The 19,672-nt window shown below is 34.5% G+C and overlaps 1 protein-coding gene and 1 non-coding gene across 2 annotated transcripts; one reads left to right on the top strand and one right to left on the bottom strand.

The window, feature by feature from the left end:
* Positions 1-389: 389 nt before the first annotated feature.
* On the bottom strand, positions 390-4,197 carry LOC114729671 (protein WEAK CHLOROPLAST MOVEMENT UNDER BLUE LIGHT 1-like). Its single transcript, XM_028916708.1, has 2 exons — positions 3,010-4,197; positions 390-2,494 (listed from the first exon to the last, which is right to left on the bottom strand). Exons 1-2 carry the CDS (start codon positions 4,195-4,197, stop codon positions 623-625), a joined length of 3,060 nt encoding a protein of 1,019 aa, XP_028772541.1. The 3' UTR covers positions 390-622.
* A 1,450-nt stretch (positions 4,198-5,647) lies between these two features.
* Positions 5,648-5,720, top strand: TRNAR-CCU (transfer RNA arginine (anticodon CCU)). The gene has a single exon. It is a non-coding gene; the product is annotated as a tRNA-Arg (tRNA).
* Positions 5,721-19,672: the final 13,952 nt, after the last annotated feature.

Raw genomic sequence — 19,672 nt, 5'->3', positions numbered from 1 at the left:
GCCTGAGGAAACAGTTAGGTGCATTGGACGGCGATCCTAGCATTCAGGTTTCTGTTGGAATACGCGGAAAAGGATCTTGCGTGAATCTTTGGTAATGGACATCAAAACAATAGTTCTTCAGTCAATATTTACTTATAATTTATTCACTAGGCAAATTTCACGTCTGTTTTCAAAACTATTGAATATTATCAAGATATCCTGCCTCTTTTAAGACATCAAGAATAAATCTTGATACTCAGGATTAACGGTGAATGAAGCTTTCTTATTATACACTTGTACTTGCTAAAGTAACCACTGGAAAGGGGGGAAAAAAACTTTTATTCGATTAAATCTGACGAAGCTTTACAAAAGCATCAATATAACATAAGCCTATATACAATACAGAATCATCCTATTCTCGCTGTTCCTACCAAGGATGATAATTTTATATCAGAGTACCAACCAAACATGATCTTTTCAGTAAGACAAAGTATAATCTAATCAATCATACATACAACAATGACTAACATGTACTGGTTCTTTACAAATTTGAGGTTCCTGCCATCCTGGTCTATGATCTTCAAAAGGATGAGGAGTAAGACAGCCACATCATTACATGGCATGCGATATCTACTGAGGAAAACTAGGACTTCGTTGATTTTCTTCTGGCAAAGAACATTAAAACACGTGGGAATAATGACCTCTTTTTCTTCTTACCATTCTTTTTTTCTGGGGCCGGTCCATTATCAGTGTTGTTTTCATGTACATTAGCCTTTGAACTAGACATATAATGCACAGGACTACCTTCCTTTGGAGCTTCTTCATGGAGATTTACTTCCCTAGTTCTCTCAGAACTGACCGTAGGGCTTTGATTTTGGCTTATCACTCCTTGGTCAGACTCACCGGTCTTTCTTCGTTGTTCATGTTCAGCCCTCCACTTTCTTAATTCTTGTTCTATAGCTAATTTTCCTTCTGTTGCTTTTTCAGCTTTATCCATTGCCACCTTCAGAGATTCCTTTATGGCAGACATCTCTTGATTCACTTCTTCCAATCTCTCCAAGGTTTTCAATTCAGAATCCTTAGCCATCTCAATATCAGAATTAACAACTATAACCCTCAAATTGGCTTGCTCTTCTGCCTCGTGGGCGCGTTTGCTGAGTTCATAGTATTCCTCTAAAGAAAGTGTCACCCCATTGGAAGGGTCTGCATCAAGGTTTCTTCTAGCTGATTCACTCTCTTGCAATGCTTTGATTGTTGCTATCGCCAACTTCTCAGAAGCTCTGGCTGCTTCGATCTCCTTTTGAGTTGCAAGTAATTTGCTTTCCATTGTGATTGCTGCAGCCTTGGCTTGCTCGGCTTCATCCTTTACTTTTCGGAGCTCTTCACGGGCTGCTTGAGCAAATAAGTTGATCTGATCAGCATCTTCAGCTGCTTGTTGTAGTTTTTTAGGTAGCTCAACCATTTTTTCTTTAGCCTCTTTCTCCTTCATTTGCATTTCAGCTATTTCAGATCTAGTCTTCTCTAGTTCTGCTTCAAGTGAAGCAACAGTAATGGATGCCATTCCCTCCCTCTGCCTTATGGTGGCAAGAGTCGATTTCTGTTGTTCAAGTTCTGCTTTTAACGATGCCTCAGCCACCTTCAAGCAATTAACCTCGTGATTTCGTTCGTCCAAGTCGATCTTTACTTTCTCAAGTTCCTTTCCAGCTGATGCCACAATTGCCACTATTTCAATATGTGTTTTCTTCTCTAGTTCCTCTGGTTCTATTTTTGAAACTCCTTCAACATCATCTTCTTGCTTCAATTTTGATTCCATATAAACAGCTAATCCAGCTTTTAGCTCAAGAAGCACGGCAGAGGCTGTGTCTACTTTAGACTTGAGGTCCTTTGTTAATAAAATATGCTGGCTTAGTTTCTGGAGCTCTTCTTCTATTTGTCTAAGTTCCTTCTCCCAGTTGTGAGAATCTTGATCGCTAGCCATGATTGTTCCGATTCTTTTTTCCTCCGCTTCCAAGTGTGCAGAATGTGTCGACTCGAATGACTCTTTCGCAGCAATTAATTCAATGGTCAATTCTTCCACTGTCTTCTCCACTTCTTTTGATGCAAGTACAACCTCTTCAGCTTTCTTAACTGCTACGTCTTTATCAATCTCTAAGGAAGCATATTCCTTGCGCAATCCTTCCAACTCTTCTCTCACAAACATAAGTTCAGAAATAGCTGCTGAGAACCTGGCTTTAGCAACTTCAAGTTGTGCTTTGGCTGCGACGCTAGCTTCATCTGCAATACCCTGTTCCATTTCTTCAACCCTAAGCTTCGCAAGCTCTGAGTCCTGTCTTGCCTGGCGCTCTTCTGTTTGTGCCCTCTCTAAGTTTAGTTTTAGTTCCTCAATTAATCTTTTAGTGCTATCCAACTCCTTTAGTACTTGAATTTTTGCCTGTTCAGCAGCCTCAAATTGTGTTCTGTACCCCGGGATCTCCTCCTGTGCTTTCTGGAGTTCTTGTTCTACATGTTGGCGTCTCTGTACAACCACATAAAAAGTTACCTTTTTAGACAAAGCGATCATGAGTATCCATAATTTACCTTATGCAAGGCACAAAGCAAAGAAAATGAAGAACACTTGTCATATTACTCCAATTTGCTTGCTGATGAAATTTATTCTAGCATAAAGCACCATAAATATACATATTTAAACTCCATTTCTTGCGTCGATTTTGCACAAGATTATCTGATAAACAATACTTCCTCTTCCAGCGAAGGCAAACAGTTTGCCCTATGACATTATGACCTGGGCCAAATGGGAGGAAGTTAAACATGCCCCAAAACAACATTACAACAACTATCGAGGCTATAACTATTTTTTTCGTATCTCTCTCCGTCATATAGATTCTTTTGGAAGCAACCAAAGTGGCCAAAAGATTTCTTTCCTTGTGAAGATCCAAGAACATTAAAATTTAAACAAAGAGATAAAATAAGGTAACCTGAAAATGAGAATGGTGATAGTAAAACATGAAAAATAATACAAGACATCCTTACTTCCACTGTTTGGTTTCTATGAGCCTTCCAATCCACAATTCCTCCAAATTTGGAAACAGCTGCCTTGACAGATTCAATTGGAGCTGCTGTGTCAATATGGCCAACCTGCTTAGCATGTGTAGGAGTGTCGTCCATTCCCAAGACATCAGTACCAGCATTCACAACCTGTTCTTCTGGTGGATTTATCTTTTGCTTGTTGAGATCATCTTGCAAATCTCTTACACCAGTAGAGGAAACTGATATTGTAAGGTCATCTTGATCATTTGTGTCGCCCGTTCCGAGGACTTCAACGGCAAAACTGGCAACTTGTTTATCCGGTGAATTGATGCTTAGTTCATTGTGATCGTTCTCCAAATCTTTTAATTCTAAATAGGAAGATGATGGTATATTTTCATTATGATCATCAATGTGGATCGTTCCCAATACTTCAGTTTTAGCACTGGCAACATTTACTTGAGGTGGATCAGCCTTTTGTTCATTGTGATCATTTTGCAAATCCTTTGCTTCTGAAGAGGAAAAAGATTGCACAATCTTATTATGATCATCAGTCTGAACTATTTCCAAGACTTGAACAGCGGAACCACTAGCCTGTGTTTGAGGAGAATCAAACTCTGGTTCATCGAGGTCATTTTGAAAATCTATTGTCTCAAAAGAGTAAGCTGGAAAGATAGTCTCATTGTGATCTTCATTGTCGACCACGACCTTTTCTTCATTGTTGACACTCTGCAAATCTTTTGTTTCATGATAGGAAGCTGATATAATTTGATTATGATCATCAATACTATAAGTGGCAGTACAACTGCCATCTGGCATTTGTTGCCCATTCGAGATACTGTCTTTAGCTGCTGGTCCAGTATTTTCAATAACATTTTCCTGATTGCTTCTCTCTTTCACATCATCCATAGTATTTGAGGTTGAAGTTGAATTAACTATGGGAGAAAATCCATGTTGCCCTGCAATTTGACCATCCAAAGCATATGGTGATCCTGTAAATTCGGTCTCGGTCAAATTTGGGGTAGATTTCACTTTTCCATTGCTGAGTTGATTGGTTGGAGCTTCCATATAAGCATAAATGTCCGGCGGATTCAGCACTTCAGAAGTCTCTTTAGCGCGTTCTGTCATTGGCTTCTCCTCAGTCCACTTTGAAAATGATTCCGAGAGAGGCGCCTTCATTTCAATACACTCCATTGGTGTAAACTTGTTGGGAGAACCAAAGAGGTCTCTGAGATCAAGTGATAAACAAAAATGTAAAGCCAAGATATTAAATTATCACAATCTCAAGATTGAGAATGTAAAATGTCAAAATTAAGAGGGATGCTAATTCCCCTAACAAAAAGTATCGAACATTTAAGTGGATTTGAAGCCTCTCATCCATATCCATACTCCACCCGAGTCTTACAACATGAGTAAGCCTGGCTAAATAATGAAATTTCAATTCATTAAAAGTTTTCCTTTCATCATTTCTGTTAGGAAATCTGACAAGGCTTGTATAATGACAATGGAACAAGGTTTCTTCATGAGTTTGTTAGGCTGAACTGCAATTAAATGCACATATAACAAAGGAAATGTACGTTTTATCATCTCAAATCCAAATTAATGAAATCAAATATACAATCATGAATAAAACGTAATTTGAGATACAGATAGGGACAATGATAATTTGTATAAATAGAGTGCAAATGAGAATAAATACCATTTGTGTATGCTCATGTTCGTATCTGCACTTGCTAAACTTTAAAAGAAAACATATCGGTTTCCACCTGTTAACCATATGGAGTAACGTCTAGAATATACTTATGCATAGGATGGATCTTTAAGTCATGTAGAACAAAGCCTTGTCAATCTGAAACTGGGAGGATGAAAGATTGAAATTTTTTTTCTAATACGTCTCTTCAGGAAGAAAAGAAAGTCGATATAGAAAAGCAAAACTAATGAAGCGGAAACTAGCAGCAACAGAAAAGAAGAATAAGATTGATGAAGAAGAAGAAGAAAAGAGAAGCCTACCCAGGATCAGCATGAATGAAAAAAGAGTATTGATATTCACGGAAGAATCATAATGGGTGAAAACAGAGAGGAGAAACGTAGTGAAATGAAAATAAGAAAATTAAAATTAGGTCCTTCAAAAATAAAGAAAGGTGGGAAAGTGGCAACTAAATTTAGAAGAGCGGGAAAGGCGGGAAGGGTGCACAGTTAGTGGAGCGTACCCTCATCAAACGGACTATCAATCTATGCCTTCTCTCTCTTCCCCTTTTCCTTCCACTTCGACCTCCCATTTTTCATATCAACATTCAACACTTGTTCTGTTTTCATGGGATCCCTCCGCAACAACAGCTTTTGTGTTTACACCGGCCCAAAAATCTCATGGCCAACAACACCTCTCTTTGAAACCCTTCGTTACATTAACACAACATAATTGTAACTAGACGCACTAGCTAGACATGTTTTGTACGAAACTGACAAATAATTCACATCATGATAAATAGTACACTTTTATGCAGCCGGTATGTTTCATATTGAAGGATAATGTTCTCCGGTTTTCGTTCTCAGTCAATTTATCACTCTCACTTGATAAATTGAGGCGTGAAACGGCACGCTAATATATTATAATATGTTACACAATCTTATCATCCCAACCGAAGCGCTTGTAGCTCAGTGGATAGAGCGTCTGTTTCCTAAGCAGAAGGTCGTAGGTTCGACCCCTACCTGGCGCGTTTTTCGGTTTTTACACCAAATTTATGACGGTAAAATAAACACTACTCCCTCCGTTCCTTATTATAAGAGACATTTGATGCTTATGGCATGTTCCTATATATAAGAGACACTTAAAAGTTGTCTATACTTTTTTGTGTTGATTTCCTATTTTACCCATATTTATTGTCTCCAACTCACACTCTCTCTCCATCCTACTTCTCTTTCTTTTAATAATTTAATTATTCTATCTCATGCTCTCTCTCCTTATTAATGAGGGCATTTTTGAAAAAAAATTATATTTTTTACACATTGATTGTTCTTAACTAATTTTAACTACTTTTTTTATCAACGTAATTCGGTTATTTGTCTCTTATAATAAGGAACGGAGGGAGTAATTTCCTAGCGGCCACAGGCCCTAGTTTAGGGGTGAACAAAACTGAACCGTAACCGAAAATCGAACCGAACCAAATTTAATTTCAATTTTTCGGTTTGGTTATTTTAGTTTTCAGTTATATATTCGGTTTTTATTTTTGTAATAATTCGGTTTCAGTGTTCGGTTCGGTTAGTTAAAAAAATTTCGGTTATAACCGAAAAACCAAAATAAATATATTATATATTTATATTTAATGAATATTATTATAATAAATATATATGTAGGTTTATATGAACTCTTTAAATATATTTATATTTGATAAATATGGTTATAATAAATATTATTATAATGAATCCCATTAAATGATGACATATTTAATAATTAATGGTTGTAATTGTGTTTTATTATTATTAATAATTTAAAATCACTTTCATATTTATATATTTCGGTTAATCGAATCGAAATATTTCAGTTAATTCTGTTTCGGTTAGTTTGGTTATCGGTTTCGGTTCGGTGTTTAAAATTTGCTCTATTCGGTTATTCGGTTAATTCGGTTATTACCAATAACCGAACCGAAAAACCGAATACTCACCCCTTCCCCAGCTTGTCACGTAAAGAAAAATATCAAAGCAGCAAATTTCAGCACTGCTTCTACTTATTTCCAAAGACTGAGACTTAAAAATTTATTAAAAAGATCTAATGAAATAGGTGGTTCGACATACTTATCCTCCCAAATTAATTAGATAAATATAAATTTGAATGAATGATTTGATTTCGTGTAAAGATATGAACATTAATTCCTTTGGCATGTATAGATAGGTGGGTTTAAATAGCAGCAGAAACTTATTAATTCCTCATATATTTATATAATGCTGCTGTGGGGGGATTACATAAATAATAATTGAGCTAAAGATCCCAAATATTGGCGAGGCATCAGGAGTGTGACATCAGTGACACTTACGAAATAACAATATAATATCGAATGAATCGGCTGAAGCCGAACACAACCTAGCTATATACTTCAAACTCAGAGAGCACTATTAAACCAATGGTGTGCAATAGTAGTATATAGATAAGAATATAATTTAACAGCTTGTCATGGAAGCCAAGGAAAACAGTTTACTACGGGTATCAAATCCTTGTTATTTGAGAATATAGTTTCGTCCGAGTCACTTTTTGTCCCCAAAAAAATACTAATTTTTTATCTTTAAATATTCCTTGCCTTTTTATTCATTAGCTAACAACCCTCTTGCCATCGTAATGAGAGCAACTTAGTCATCAAAGAGGCAAAGATTAACGTAACCAGCACAAATCAATACATACATATTTCACAGAGAAGACTTGAAAATTTTGGTATATTTTCTTATGTGATTTTCTAATTAATAAATAAGATATATAAATGTAGTACACGAGAAAAAATGAATATGGTGTTAAAATAAGTTATGAACAAGAAAATGCACATTAATATTTTACAGCTGACTTTCAATTATTTTGAGTCCGTTTTTTAATTGTACCAGATTAGTGGAGGAACTATTTTCTGTTTTACGGGGCATATATTTAGTATATATATAACAAATTAGGAAAACATGACACTCCGGTTTTCCCTGGGATATATCCTTCTCTTTAATTTCCTTTTTTCAATTATGAAACATTCGTTCAAATTTTTATGGTCTTTTTGTTTTTACATGCAATGTCGTGAAGATTACGGAGCATATTTAAGCATCATTTTCTTCTTTTGTCATATTTAAGCATCATGTTTTTTTACCTTTGAGCAAATAAATATGAGTCATTTAATCAAGGAGGGCTATAATTCTATTATATTGATTAGTTAGAACATATAGAAGAGAACACACACGTGTGATTTAGAATTAAGAGGATGAGGAATCTTCAAAATTCATATTTATATATATATAAGAGTCGAGCTGGTGTAAAAAAAAAACATGTACCTATAAAACTTGAATGCGCATATCAGTTGAGTTATAAATAAGAAGAAACTTATAATTTATCGCACTATGTTAATTTTGTAATCTAATTAGTGCAAAAAATACATTCACCTATAAATCTAGGATACACTAGTTGAGCTTTAAATTTTCAAAGTGAGACTTATAAATTTGAGAAGAATATTTATCAATTATCACACATAAACTTATGAGTAGCATGTTAAACCAGTTGAGTTGTAAATTTCTAGAGAATTTATAAATCTTAAAAGTTAACTTGTAAAAGTAATTGATTAAAATGATATTTTGTATTTTTGCCAACGATATTTTGAAATAATATTAACCCTTTGACATTTATTTATAATTTTTTGAGCTTATTGACACTATTTTTTATAAGGTATTTATTTATAAATTTTGGGATTTCCCCCTAACTTTTCAGTTAAGTAATCGTCAAAATAACGGACGCTTAATAGAAGAAATGTTGCCTTTTAATAATACTTCACAGGCCCCATTATACCCATTGATATTTGACTAATCTAGGAAATAAATGAAAAACTCCTGCGGTTTTTTTAAGAGAAACTCCGCAATTTTTAAGTGAAACCTCAAGTGAGAGTTAATTTTGCTATCATGCCAGAAATTAAGTTCAATGGGTTTAATATTCCACTTCCTCGCTAATCTTTGTTGCTTTTTGGACGAGTGAGCGAGATTCGTTAAACAAGTGGCATTGATCCTCGAAACCAAGTAAATTTGTCGTTAAAGGGGGGCATCTGGGGGAGATCGGGAATGAGAAGAGAATGATGAGTTTTATATTGTACTCCTATATTCTTCTCGGATAAGTCTTTAGATTATTCCCATCCACGTGTAATTGTATGTGTACATATATGCTTGTATATGCATGCATGGTATATACAGAGAAAAGGAGGACGATCAACTGGAACTTTCATTATATACTCAACCAAAACACTGTAGCGGGACGCGCGCACACGCTACCCAACACAACAACGAAGCATATATCCATTTTGGAAACTGGTGGGTAGGGTAAGATCCGCGGCCCACGCCCGCCAGCCAGGCCCGAGCTGGGGATATATATGTGTGTGTGTGGGTGGGTGTGTAAGCCTGCTATAGCGATCAGGGAGGGAAAGGCAGAGATAGATATATAGAAGGGAAATAAGGGAAAGAGGGGTGTGATAGATATATATTGGATTAAAAATGGCGGTGTTTGCTGTATCCAAAGGGGTAGTGACTGAAGCGCAGCTGAGGGAGATATTGAGAGAAGCAGATGTGAACAACGACAACAATCTGAGCAAGTCTGAGCTTGAGAAAGCCCTCAAGAAACTGGGCTCAAGGTTGCCGAAGTTCAGAGCTTGGCGTTGTCTGCAGAAGGCCGACGGCAACCACGACGGAAAAATCAGCCCCTCCGAATTGGACGCCCTCGTTCGTTATCTCATGGATTGGTACAACGGTCACGGTGCTCACTAATAATAATCCTGGTCGCTCATATATATTCGGAGGCTCGCTCCTCGCCCAGGCTCTAGGATCAGCAGAAGATAGTGATTACTATACATATATACATATATGAATCTTAGCCTTGTGTATTGCGTCATATATATGTAACTCTGCATACTACGTACTACTGTCAATCCGGCGGCGTTTCCTGATAAATAATAATATCATCTGTTGAGTGATCTTTCGCAGATAGTTCATGCGCCGCCGGACGCACCTAATGTGCAGAAGTACCGTTGAAGTTTGATATATAATACACTTATGGTTTCGTCATGCATATGCTTCCTGCGTGGGTCTCAGCTCTGTTTTTCAATGTAGTTGGCACCGTGTGTGTGTGTGTGATAGTAACTCACTAACTTGGCTATCAAAAAGGAGAAAAATCAACACAAAATATATATGATACTATGTATATAGAGAGAGATGGCGATAAAATTTTGAGAGATGGAAAAAGGTGAATTTTTCTAAGAGAAAAAAATTGAAATACACCTAAATCTTTCTTTCAATATTAACTGTACTGTTTTCTTTACACCAATATTAATCACAAGAAACTAAACATGATTACTGTTTTAGCTACCGGCCACATGTCCTAGCTTGCGTAAAGAAAAATATCACACATCAAGTTTCACCACGTTTAGCTATTGCCAGAGATTGAGAGTTTTAAACCTTTTATGACCTCCGATCCTAATTATAAAATATTATTTATAGTCTATAAATAAAGTCTTATAATTAGGTCTGAAGGTAGTAATAATTGATTAAAATGATTCAGTGAAATAGCTGGTTCATATATTTCTCCTCCCAAACAAACAGAATGGAGATTAAATTAAGATGAATAGAATTGAATGAGTGATTTGATTTAGTGTAAATTAAAGGTACGAACATTCATTTGGCATCTTTAGCTAGGTGGTTTTAAATATGTAGCACATCAAACTTATTCCTCATATATTTATATAATACATACTGTGGTGAGATTCCATAAATAATAATTGAGCTAAAGATTCCAAATATTGGCGAGGCAAAGTGTCTGACATCAGTGACACTTGCGTAACAATAATATCGAATGATTGCGCCGAAGTTGGACACCGCCTACTTCAAAAACTTAGAGGGTACTATATTAAACGAATGGCGTGTAATAGATGAGAATATAATTTAACAGCTTGTCATGGCAGCCGAGCAAAAAAATTTACAGGTTATCAAATCCATGTTATTTAAAGTATACAGTTTTGACACAGTCACTTTGTAGTCACTAGCTCCTGTCTTTATAATAAAGCCCTTTCCCATAATCTTTAATATACAAACTTTTTATCCAAAAGATATTAATTTTTTATCTTTAATATTCCTTGCCTTTTTATTCCTTAGCTAACAACCGTCTTATCGTAATGAGAGGGACATAGCCATCAAAGAGGCAAAAATTAACGCAACCAACACAAATCAATACACACATACATATTTCATAGAAAAGACTTGAAAATTTTGGTGTGTTTTCTTGTGCAAGTTTTATTAGTTAATAAATAAGAGGCGATATGTATGAGAAAAATGTGTATGGTGTGTAAATTAATAATAAAATAAGATATATATGTGCGCACGCATAAGAAAATGAACAAAATAATATTATTTTACAGCTGATTTTCAATTTTTTGAGTCAGTTTTAATTGTATTGCGGTAAATATTGAACAAATGATTAGTGGATGAACTATTTTCTGTCTTGAGTGCCATATTTCTTTTCCTTTTTTTTTTAGTATACGACAAATTAGGCAAACTTGACCCTTCGGTTTTCCATGGAATATTGTTCTTATTTTTAGCTTCTTTTCTTTTCAATTATATGAAACATTCGTTCAGATTTTTATGGTCTTTTCTTGAGCCACTTTTTGTTTACCACATCTGCACCAGATACAATGTCTTGAAGATTACGAAGCATATTTTATCCTAATTCCTCACCATCAATGCTCTTTTCACGTCCCCAGGCTAATTCTATTCTTTATTTTGGGCAAATATAGTCATCTTCACTGATGAGGGCTGATTCTATTAGCTGGCTGTTAGAACTCAGAAAAGAAGACACATGATTTATGAAACGGGGTTAGAGTATTTACTAAAAATTACATTTACTTAGTTGAGCTATAAGTATATGAACGAAGAAACTTATAATTTGTCACACTATTTTAATTTATAATTTAACTAATGTGAAAAATATATTCACCTATAAATCTCGAACACATTAGCTGAGCATTAAGTTTTTTAAAAGGGTGACTTATGAATTCTGGAGGAATATTTATAAATCATCACACATTGACCAATTATAAGGAACATATTGTCATGAATTTTTAGAGAATTTTTTAAAGAAAAAGTTGACTTTTAAATTGTGTGTGAAATTTTTTTTCCGTCAATTAATTAATCATCAATAACGGAGTTTCAACCTCGCAGACATTATACCATTTTTAGTAGTTCGCGGCCACATTACACCGCTTGATACTTAACTCTTTAATGTAGGCAAAAAATTAAAAAATCTTATGCAGTTTCTTTTGGGGAACCTCTGCCTTTTTAACGAAACCCCAAGTGAGCATTGATTTTGCTTTAATGACGACAGAAATCAGGTTTCAGAGAGGTCCTAGAATATTCTACTCACTTCCTTGTAATATGAGTAACCTTCATTGCTTTTTTGACGAGCGAGAGCGGGATTCGTTAGACAAGTGGCATTATTATTGATCCTCGAAACTAAGTAAATCTATTGTTAAAAGAGGACATCTGGGGTGATCAGAAATGAGCAGAAGGGAATGAGTGCTATATTATATAACTGCCTTGTCGCCATCTTTGTTGATGCTCCATGGCTGAAGGCCTGACAATCAACTGAAAGTGTAGTGATCGGATTTTCCAAAGTAATCAGAAAAATGTCTTTGTTCGGACAATAATTTCTTTTATTCATATCTCACCATATATTCCATAATTATCCGCTTGCGTGATGATCATAATATGTAGTATTTTCGTAGCCACACGCCTGACAAATTTACATGTTATTAGGCTTTGATCAAATGAATACGACGCTAGATAATAAGCATAAGCCTAACTTCTTCTTTTTCAATTAATGGGGCCAAATCAAGTTATGTCACAAGCCTTTAATAGGCCTCATCGCATCTATTTTCACCCCAAATGATTCGTGCTGGACAGAAACCTAGCTACGAATTATATTTTATATGATTATGATGGTTACTTATTTATCATGATCGTGATTTTAAAACTGGCAATATTCTGTTCACGGCCGCTGTATGGTTGTGATGCTTATCTTTATCTTTTACTTCTATATGTATAATAATTTTTCCGTACAAGATATTTATTTATGATCTTGGTGCTCATCACCTTCATCTATACAAAACTACCTCATATGGATTACGAATATCTAAAGCTTGAATTGATGCTTTTATTAATCATATAGCTTCTTTCCTTGATATATATTGACCCAGTTCCGCCTGCACGGCTCCATCTTCTTCGATTGGTCGAATTCTATGTAGGCTCATGCACACATTACATATACACTGCCAAACACACACATATAAATCTGTTAGTGTCCCATAGATCATAGCTAGAGTAGGATCCTTATATAACTAACAAGATATAATTAATAATTTGATAAAAGAAGGGTAGTCCCAAAGACTCTGGGGAGACACGTTCAAGATTCTAATACTAGAGGATAGGCGAGAATCCTGGCACTAAGAAGGAGCACTTTCAAACTGAAATGGGTCAAGATCCACGACCCGGGATGTGGCTATATAAAGAAGTACGAGTGTGGTGTAAAACTGTAAAAGAGAGTCAAAAGAATAAAATAGCACATATAGAGTGAGACGTTAAGGTAAAAATGCCAGTGCACATTCCCATACCCAACCAAGAGAAACGCGGAGTGGATGAAAGGCTAGTGAGGGAGATATTGAGGGAAGCGGACGTGAACAATGACAACAATCTGAGCTGGTCGGAGTTGCAGAAAGCACTCAAGAAACTGGGGGCGACGTTGCCTCCATACAGGGCCTGGCGTTGTCTCCAAAACGCCGACGACAACAACGATGGACGTATCAGCCCCTCCGAAATGGACAACCTTGTTCGTTATATCATGAATTGGTACAACGGTTAACGCTGATCCATTTCTCCTGTCTCCCTCGGTGTATGTGTTAGTGGGCCTATATATGGTCCGCCAGGGTCAGTATCATATCCAGTTATGTGTACGTAACAGCTTCAGCTGTCTCCCTGTACATATATGTGGCTGCTGCAGCTAGAGCTAGCTGAAGCCATGCCTAGCTAGCTACATATGAAATAAACATAAATCCTGTGTGTGTTTGTTGTATCGTGTGTATGTAAGTCTGCTATATATACAAATAGTTAATATATTAGTATGATAATGTTTTCACTATCACAGAGGTGTTCTCAAACCGTTCTGAATTCATGCATCGTCCTTTCAAGTTTCACAAAACGGTTTGTCTTGCAAAAATTTCAAGATGTACGTTTCTCAAACCAGAGAGAGAGAGAGAGAGAGAGAGAGTAAATTTACTGATAGGACATAATGAGACATGTACATGCATATGGAACATTTAAGGTCGTCTTTCATGATAGAGCATCATTTCAAAGTCAAATCTCTCTCCACCAGCTTTCACTGAAGCAAGACTGCATCAAAATAATGAAAAAGTAAACTTGAAGACATAAACAGTATTACCTCTAATTCTAAGTATAAAAGCCAGATAAAAATTTAATTTGATCTCTCGATCTATTTTTATTCTCATATTTATTTATTTTCCTTCAAAGTAGTTCTTATGTTAATTGTACATGTTAGAGGATTTTTATTCTAATACATATAATTAATAAGAAGATGTTATGCAAGATATTATAAATAACTAATACAATTAATTTTTTAGTATTCGTAAATTAATTATGTAACTTCTATATTAAAGATCGGACATTGGTAAGAAGCAAGAGTAATAAATGTTAGTATACTAACGTTTTGACTATTCGATGATCTTACTCCGGTCTCACATCAGAAAATATTGGGTCGTCTGGGATGGGGCGGATCATAGTATATGAGAATCATTAATCAGTAATATGACTAATATACAACTAAGATTATTTTATTTTTATTTACTGTTTATTTTTGTTTCATGTGTTCTTTAAACCTACAAAATGATCCGATACAAAGGTCAGGATCATAAACTAAATCCACGACGAACCAACTTATGAACTTGTTTTACGCAGCCGTAGAGGTTCTTTTATGCATTGGAAGTTAGAAGAATAAAATGTCTATACACTAACCAACAAAAAATATTGAAGCTTCTCACGGACGCAGTCGTCGCAGCATCCGTTCTACTAATTCAATAATTAGAAGAGATAACTTAATGTAAGAAATAAATTAAAAATATATTAAAATTCCTTTTCTTTTTGAGAGAGAGAGAGAGAGAGAGAGAGACTCCATATTTTTTACGAAGATCCAAAGTGAGTAATGGGGCCTGTAAGCATATATTGCTATAAAGTTCTTCGTCTTTTGATGATATATTTATCTTTTTGACCAACCTAACTTGTAAGCACTCCATTTTGTCCGGTTCCACAGAAATAATAATAAATCTAATAAATAAGAGATATTAATGATAATAAAATAAATATCCGTATTGATTCTTTCCTGGAGACCAAGTAAAAATCTGCCCAAAAAAGAAAAAAAATCAAATAAGAACATTTTTTCACAATAAATGGTAATAAAGCAAAAGATAAAATTAAATGCTAATTGGTCTCTAATTTAGAAAATATGACGCGAACACATTAAAGAGGGAAATAAAAAAATTAGAAAATAAAAATAAAAGTCCCTCATTTAAGTTGATTGGCTCCCCAATTTAGAAACATATTTTGGAGTCATAATAGTAGAAACAATAAAAAATCACAATTTCAGGATGATTGTTGCTTAAATAAGAAGTTACATTATGAGTCATAATGGAGGAAAATTAAACAATAAAAATTAGAGAAAAATTAGAAAAACCCTAAGAAGAGCCTATAAATAAGAGAGTAAGGGTTGGAGAAATGGGATGGAAGAGAATTCTGAAGCAAAAGAGAGGCAAGAGAAAAAGCTTTGTTCTTCATTCTTTTCGTGCGACAAGTCTAAAAGGCACATGCTTCCCCTTATTCTTATTTTCTTCTAATGACACGTGATTTATCTTGTTTTAATTGTTTGATTTTCCCTTTAAGTTTCAAATGTACCTACTGCCTCACTATGCATATTATTTCCACACACACATACTTTTTGCCATCTCTTTTTTGTTTTATTGTGAATGTAGAGGCTCTCAATTTATGGGCAATGTATGTTGATTGTTCCTTGCTTTCACTCATGTTTCTTAAATTTTGATGTAAACATTGTTTTACTAATTGAACTAAGAAAAATATGTTCATCAAAATTAATAAATAAAAATATTTTCTAGAGCCGTGTGAGGCTTTTAGAATCTCTGCAGGTATCTAGATTCATTAGTAAACGTGTGAGACTATGGGAGTCTCCATAGGAATACCAATATGGTTATAAAAATTTCCCTTTTGAAATTAAAAAAGAAAATAATTTTGGCCCCATGTTTATGAATAAATAATATCATAGAAAGTTAATTTTTAAATATGTATATATAATCTAAAAATGTTTTTAGAGCCGTGTGAGGTTTTTAGAACATCCGCAGGTTCGAACGATTATTCTCCCATGTGTGGTTATGGGAATCTCCGCAAGAAGAGTAATCCCAAATTTCTTTCAAAAAAATATTTTCTAAACAAAATCAAAAAAATTGTTTTCATATATTAAAAAATATCAATCCATAAAAAAACCATTTTTTAATTGAATAAATATTTTCTAAAAATATCAACCAAGTAACATGCATTTTTACCCCTGAACTACATGGGTTTTGATCCCTTTAAAGAGTACGCAGGTCCTAGGTTCTTATCCTAGGTCCAGTCCAACTTTATAAATATTTTTTATTTTTGTAAATAAATTTTTTTCGTTGTTTCTATTTTTTGGATAATTAATATATAATTAAAAAGGTCATATTAATTTTAAATAATTGATCTAGGGTAACCGTTCTTTTGAACGGATGTTGTGGGGTGTTTAACACCTTCCTTACACATAATTGACTCCCAAACCCTATAAAAAACCGTACAGAAGATGCCTGAATGGAAGGGACCTAGGGAGTACATTACAAAAGGATATAATAAGAGTATCAGGAATATTGATTATTGAGGAGAACAGGTGATAGTACGTGTTGTAGTCTTCTATTGTATTTTGTATATGTTCCTCCAAGAGTCCGTGCCTTATAGGTTTTTTTTTTTTTTTTTTTTTTTAAGGAGGAAATCATAACGTTCTAATTCGGACAAAAGTTCATTTATCCATATCTTGCCATATATTCTATAACTATATCACCGAATATTTTTAGTTTTATTCTATAATCGTGTAGATCAAGATAGGTAGTTGAATTGAACGATACTGTCATCTGTTATAATTTTTTTAGTATATGTATTAATGTATATATTTCATCCAGGGTGGGATCAATATTTTTATTTGTCCTTAAGGCTTCACCTTTGATCTTGACAAATTTTATACAAATTAAAATAGATTAGTTGGGGAAATTTTTTTTTTTTTTAGTTGGGGAAAGGGTTTGAACCTTGAACATCACAGCTTATCCTTTTTTGTTTTTTTTAACTGGTCTCAAGTTGAGCGGACGGGTTCTTCCTATTGACTCTGACTAATTTTTCATTAATTTGTAGTGTACTGGGACATGAGAGCTGACTATATTGTCTTCACTGCTTCTGTAATGCCTATCTTTCCTTTTCTATAAAATATTTGTTTCCATGCCAGATATTTATTGATGATCTTCTGTTCTTCCGCTATTTTTTCCCCTAATAAATTCCCCTTTTTCATTTTTTAGAATAACGTGTCCACCATTACCCATCATTTATTAGATAATGATTACAAAGAATGTACAAATCGTGAATTGTTGTCTTAATTATTTCAGGGATAAATTAAGCATAGCTTACCTCTTTCTTTTGACCCGATTATGCCGAGAAGAAGAGAGAAGATCCTGCCCGGCTCCACCTCCTTCGATTCCTTGAATTGGATCTATCCGGCGCGGATGTAAAATGACCAGTATCTTTTGCTCGTATATTAGTAGTTTATACCTACCTTCAATCTTTAATATAATCACTGAATAATTAATTTTAAAAAATTTAAAAAAATTAACTAAGTTAGTTATTCGTAATAACCATGCATCATGTTTAATTATTTGTATTAGAGTTACCGATTGGTAAAAACCTCTTACAATTAATCTACAATCAACATGAATACTTTAAAAAAATTATAATTTTCAAAAATAAAGTAGATTAAAATCTTGTATTTAAAATTAAGTTCTGTACTGATCCAGCATTTATATTAAAATCAGAGATAAGATTACCACAAATCACCAATTGGAAGACAAATAATCTTCATAATTAACTGGCACACGAATTGATGAACTTGACATTAATTTTACTTCTAATCCGAAAGCGAGCTCATTTCTTCGCCTAGACCCCAAGGCTGCATAACCAGGTTTGTAACTAAAGCTGGCTATATAGAGAGAGAGATTGGATCTGAATTGAGAATCAGAATAGTCGGTACTCCATATAATACAGTATACTATATGAATATGATGATTCAGGCAAAATATTTTCCCCAGAAATAGCAAGAGCGGGATCCCTCATTAACAAGACATAGCATTATAAAAAGATAATCCCAAAGACTGTCGTCGTTGGATGCCTAATAGCGAGCTAAGATGCTAGTATTATGGGATAGGCGAGAATCCTGGCATTATTAATTTAGCACTCTCAGTAGAAAGAAGAACAAGAAGAAGAAGAACAAGAAGAAGAAGAGCCGCCCGTCACATAGATTTCAGGGTATAAAAGGATGAGAAGCAAGGAAAAGGCAAGAAATTGAGAAGAAAGAAGATAGGCAGGGAGCAAAGGCAAAGAAGATAGTACCGTTGAAGATTGATGCATAATACACTTATTATGGTTTCATCAAATGTTTTAAACGCCGGACCGGATATCAAGCTGGAGAGACTAGTGGTCCACGATTCTTATGGTTGGACCAATAATGTAATAATTAAATAAAAATAATATTATCTATATGATAATATAAATATTGAAATAAACATAAAAATATTACATGACTTAAGAATGAATATAGCCAAACTGACATGTGACAATATTAGTCCCAACTCTCAGCTCTTAAAACAATGAAATTATTAAAATAAATTTTAATACCATAACTGAACACGTATATATACACGTGTTATTAAGTGGGACATCAAAGCTTAACTAAATACTAGCAAGCTCTAATAGAAGGTTAACAAAGTAAATTAATTTGCAGCTGTCAATACCCTTTAAATATATTACTAATATAGTATAAAATATTTATTTTCTTACATTTTAGCATAAAATAGTTAATTTTTTTTCAAAATCATTTTACTGCAACCTATGCGTGTCAAATGGGTTTTTTACCCTCACAAGCAAGGAGTTGGTTTCTTTCCAAGTTCCACTTCCCAAGAGTGCATCGGGTGCTACTCAAAAATCCAAACAAGAGGTGGCCTCTGCAGAACGATGGTTTCGACAACTCTTCTTGAAGGCCTAGTCTTTCTTCTACTTTTCTTTATGTCGGCAAGCATTTGTTTACAGAGTTAGGTTTTAACTTTTATGAGATTTTTTTTCTCATTCTCTTTGATAATGTTGGTTTTGATCCTATTATTAGATTTTTTTTTTCCTTTTGATAAGTTCTTTGTCTTCTTCTTTTCTCTTCTCCGGAGTTCTTCTCTTCTGCACATCAGATACAAATCTTGAGTGGGCATGATGAGTTAGATATTATGGGTGAATATTTTTTTCAAATAACAATGTAAGACAGTTGGGCCGTTTGGTTTTTACAAAACTATCCTGGCTCACGGGTTAATGCCATCTTCCGGTCTAAACAGTGGCTGGAAGCAGCTACAAATGATTCAAATGATAAAATGAGTGAACCAGTTGAATCGAACCATAGTGGTTACTGGTCGACAGTCGAACCGGTCCGGTTTGAGTTTTAAATCATTGGACTTTTGTCACATATATGTTTCCTGTGAGCATCTCAGCTTTGTTTTTCAATGTAGTTGGCACT

The sequence above is a fragment of the Neltuma alba genome, unplaced genomic scaffold (genome assembly GCF_004799145.2).
Source record: "Neltuma alba isolate B1F8T4 unplaced genomic scaffold, ASM479914v2 tig00012663_pilon, whole genome shotgun sequence".
In the NCBI taxonomy this organism is placed as follows: domain Eukaryota; kingdom Viridiplantae; phylum Streptophyta; class Magnoliopsida; order Fabales; family Fabaceae; genus Neltuma; species Neltuma alba.
This window is presented reverse-complemented; position numbering and strand designations above follow the sequence as displayed.

Bases quoted from the DNA above. Each gene is read 5' to 3' on its own strand.
- LOC114729671 (XM_028916708.1), bottom strand. From the start codon at position 4,197: ATGGAGTGTATTGAAATGAAGGCGCCTCTCTCGGAATCATTTTCAAAG. The intron at 2,495-3,009 runs GTAAGGATGTCT...GTGGTTGTACAG, and splicing joins ATAGAAACCAAACAGTGGAA to AGACGCCAACATGTAGAACA.